Consider the following 4,040-nt stretch of genomic DNA (forward strand, 5'->3'; position numbering starts at 1 on the left):
ACCAGTGAGATCTTGGGGTTCTTGGCAGCTTCCACACAAATGAACCCCGAAAGGATGTACTGGGGGGAAAGCAGAGATGGGTCAAGGCTGCTGCCCACTCTTCGCCCAACAGGTGAGACCATCCCAGTGCCCCCCACTCGCTTGGTGCCTCAGTTTCCCCTCCATGCATTAGGGATAATGGCACTCCCTCACAGACAGGGTGAGGGTCAATACACCGGGGGGGGGGGGAGGAGAGGTCACACATTTCTCAAGCTCATTACACATCCCAGAGGCTCCCTCCCCACCATGCCAAGGGCCTTATGTGCCCCCCACTTCCATGCCAGGGGGTTCTGGATCCCCCCATTCTTCCCTTTCCCCCCATGTCAGAGGCTCTGTATGCCCCACAGGGACTCAGTTGAAGATGGGGGAGGTGCTGCAGGGATAGGGGCCAAAGAAGCCCCTGTGATAGGTCGGGGCTTTGCCCAGGCACACAGCCAGTGGCCACCCCGAGGACTCACAGAGGGGACATGCGAGCTCGCCCAGCAGGACAGCGGCAAGTTAGGGGGCAACCCCCAGGTCTCCTAGCCCCACGGCCAGTGCCCCAGTCACCACTCCGCCACCCTTGGCAGTGCCAGCTGGGCTTCCAAAGACCATTGTCCATGCTCCAGGAAGCCGGGTTCAGGGCACGGGGATGGCTGGCTAAACCGCCCTACAGTGAGGATTCAGAGACGATGTCCTCCTTGTTTTCACACACACCCCCCGAAGCCCCCACCACTAGGATTTACCAGGATCCCCGTCCAAAAGGGGGTCCCCACGTGTATCGCCATTATCTGGTAGCCATTCGCCAGAATCAGGATGATGCCGAAAGCTACCTGCACAATGCCTGTGAGTATCTGTGTGATCTGCAGAGACACCATGGGGCATAACATGTTACTGGCCAGGCGCTGCATTCTGGGGAACTTACTACACGGTTACTCTGTCCCTACTACACAGTTACTCCGTCCCTACTACATGGTTACTCCATCCCTACCACACAGTGACACAGTCCCTACTACACGGAGTCTCTGTATTTTCTAAATGGCTAGTCATTCACGAGAGGATAAAGCCTCTAGATGGATCCTCATAGACTTGTATTCTATTCCCAACTCTGCCACTGGCCTGCTGGGTGACCTCTTGGGCTTGACAAAAGTGCCAGAGCTAGGTGCCTAACTCCCATTGACCTTCCATGAGCTGCAGGCACCTAACCTGTGTAAGACTTGGTAAGTCCCACTTGCGCCTCTCTGCAACTTTGGCCACCTAAATACCTTTGTAAAGCTGGGCCTCAGTCCCTACTATGTGGCTATTCAGTCCTTACTACTTGGTTACTCAGTCCTTACTACATGGTTAATCATTCTTTACTAGATGGCTTCTCAATCCTTACTACAATGTTACTTAGTCCTTTCTACATGAATGCTCTGTACTTACTACAAGGTTAATCACTCCCTACCAGATGAATACTCAGTCCTTCCTACATTGTTACTCAATTCTTACTACATCCTTACTCAGTCCTTATTGCATAGATGTTCTGTGCTTACTACATGGTTATTCATTCCCTACTAGATGGTTACTTAGCCCTGGTCTACACTGGGGGGGGGGATCGATCTAAGTTACACAACTTCAGCTACGTGAATAACATAGCTGAAGTCGACGTACTTAGATCGACTTACCTCGGTGTCCTCACCATGGTGAGTTGACTGCTGCCGCTCCCCCATCGACTCTGACTGCGCCTCTTGCGGTGCAGGAGTACAGGAGTCGACAGGAGAGCACTCGGGGGTCGATTTATCGCGTCTAGACTAGACGCGATAAATCGATCCCCACTGGATTGATCGCTGCTCCCCCTCCCCACCCCCCAATCCAGCAGGTCGTGAAGACATACCCTCAGTCCTTATTACATCAAGGAGTCCGGTGGCACCTTAAAGACTAACAGATTTATTTGGGCATAAGCTTTCGTGGGTAAAAAACCTCAAGAAGTGTTATATATGACTAAATAAATCTGTTAGTCTCTAAGGTGCCACCGGACTCCTTGCTGTTTTTGTGGATACAGACTAACATGGCTACCCCCTGATCCTTATTACATGGTTATTCATTTCCTACTAGATGGCTATTCAGTCTTTACTACATTGTTACTCAGTTCTTACTATATCCTTACTCACTCTTTATTGCATGGATGCTCTGTACTTGCTACAGGGTTATTCATTCCATACTAGATGACTACTCCATCCTTATTACATAGTTATTCATTCCCTGCTAGATGGTCACTCAGTCTTTACTAAATTGTTACGTAGTTCTTACTACATTAGTACTCAATCCTTATTGCATAGATGCTCTGTTCTTACTACATTGTTATTCATTCCCCACTAGATGGTTACTCAGTCCTTACTACAGGGTTATGAAGTTCTTTTTACAGTTATTTAGTACTTATACAATTAAACTACTGAATTAAGCATTTAGTAAATCTCTCTACCTAACTAATCAACTTAGATAAGCATCTACCTTTGTTTTCATCTATATTTCCCATCACCTTAGTATGGAAGTAATGGATTAAAATAACGTAATTGCATCGTGCTCCCAAGTGGAACATTCCTAATGAAAACAGCTGGGAATTAGGACTTCTGGGTTCTAGCCCCAGCTCTGGGAGGGGAGTGGGGGTCTAGTGGGTTACAACAGAGGGGCTAGGACTCCTGGCTTCTATTTCCAACTCATAGGGGAGGAGGGTGATCAGAGGGTCAGGTCTTATGCATCCTGACCCTGATTCGCTGTAAGTCTCCACTCAGGCACCCGCCTAGCTCTGTGCCTCAGTTTCCCTCTCTGTATTACAGAGACAATCATCCCCAACCACATTTCTAAGGCACTTTGGGATCCTCAGTGCCACAGCACTATACCAAGGCCACACATGACAGCCTGTGGCCAAGGACAGGACCCCCTGCACCTAAAAGCCTGAGCATCTTCCATCCAAGCTAATCAGGCGACTACACCCAGCAAGAGCAGCAGCTGCCTCCTGTTAATGGCCCAGACAGCAGAGGGAGCTGGAAAGGCTCATTGTGTCCCCCTGGGTCCCCTTCGCACGCCAGCCCCCGGCCGCACTGGACTCACGCCCAGAGCCAGCGGCTCCCCCTGGTAGAACTTCCGCAGGGGCCGCGGTGGGGCAGAGGAGTCTGACGAGTGGGGCTGGGGTATGATCTGCGTCAGCAGGACGACTCCGGAGGGCCCTGCCTCCATCAGGGCAGCGGGTGCCTATTCCCGGCCTGCGCAGTGCGGACAGGAGCCGTCACAGCAACTAAAGGAGGGAGAGGAAAAGAGAGAGAAGGAGGGGAAAAGAACAAAGAGTCTCACATTTAGGATGGGAACAACTGGGATTCAGGACTCCTGGGTTCTCTCCCTGGCTCTGGGAGGGGAGTGGGGTCTAGTGGTTAGAGGAGAAGGATGCTGGGAGCCAGGACTCCTGGGTTCTCTCCCTGGCTCTGGGAGGGGAGTGGGGGTTTATGGTTAGAGCGAGGGGGAGGGGTATGCACAGAGGCAGTTTTTCACAGGAAACCTTTCCCCTCCCATCTCTGCCCCCCTCCCCCTTGCTAGCGGATCTCTCCCAGGCCTGTGGCAGGAGGGCATCAGACATGGTGACCCTCCCAGCCTCCGTCTGCCCCAGCCCCAAGCTCGCAGCCCCCCAGCCCCTGTGTGGCTGATGCACCTCAGAGAGCGTGTGTCCCCCCCCCCACGCCCTGCGCCCCAGCTATGATCAGCTGTACTTGCCCTGGGCTCCTAGCACACCCGGCCGCTCCTGCGGCCCCGCAGCTCGGGCTGTCTGCCTGGGCAGGAAGTGGATGGGCCTGGCGCCCAGCCAGGGGAGGGAGAGGAAGCGGGAGAGGCCCATGCGGGGGTAGCCGGTGGCCTCTGGCACTAGGATGGGGCAGGGGTGAATTTGACCCTGGTACCTCTAGGCCAGCTGGGGACGAGCTGGTGCCACAGGTGAGCTACTGAGAGGAACTGTCCGGCCGCTGCCTCAAGCTTGCTGGCAACGTGGTTTG

The 4,040-nt window shown here is 53.3% G+C and overlaps 1 protein-coding gene across 1 annotated transcript; it reads right to left on the bottom strand.

Annotated features, from left to right (window-relative positions):
* Window positions 1-5: 5 nt before the first annotated feature.
* Window positions 6-3,824, bottom strand: LOC112119036 (membrane-spanning 4-domains subfamily A member 15-like; the record flags this gene model as incomplete). Its single annotated transcript, XM_024217562.3, has 4 exons — window positions 3,766-3,824; window positions 3,112-3,295; window positions 765-881; window positions 6-59 (listed from the first exon to the last, which is right to left on the bottom strand). Coding segments are annotated over exons 2-4 (297 nt in total), but the record flags the coding sequence as incomplete, so codon positions are not given.
* Window positions 3,825-4,040: the final 216 nt, after the last annotated feature.

The sequence above is a fragment of the Terrapene carolina genome, unplaced genomic scaffold (genome assembly GCF_002925995.2).
Source record: "Terrapene carolina triunguis isolate 2854851 unplaced genomic scaffold, T_m_triunguis-2.0 Scaffold832, whole genome shotgun sequence".
Taxonomy (NCBI): Eukaryota; Metazoa; Chordata; order Testudines; family Emydidae; genus Terrapene; species Terrapene triunguis.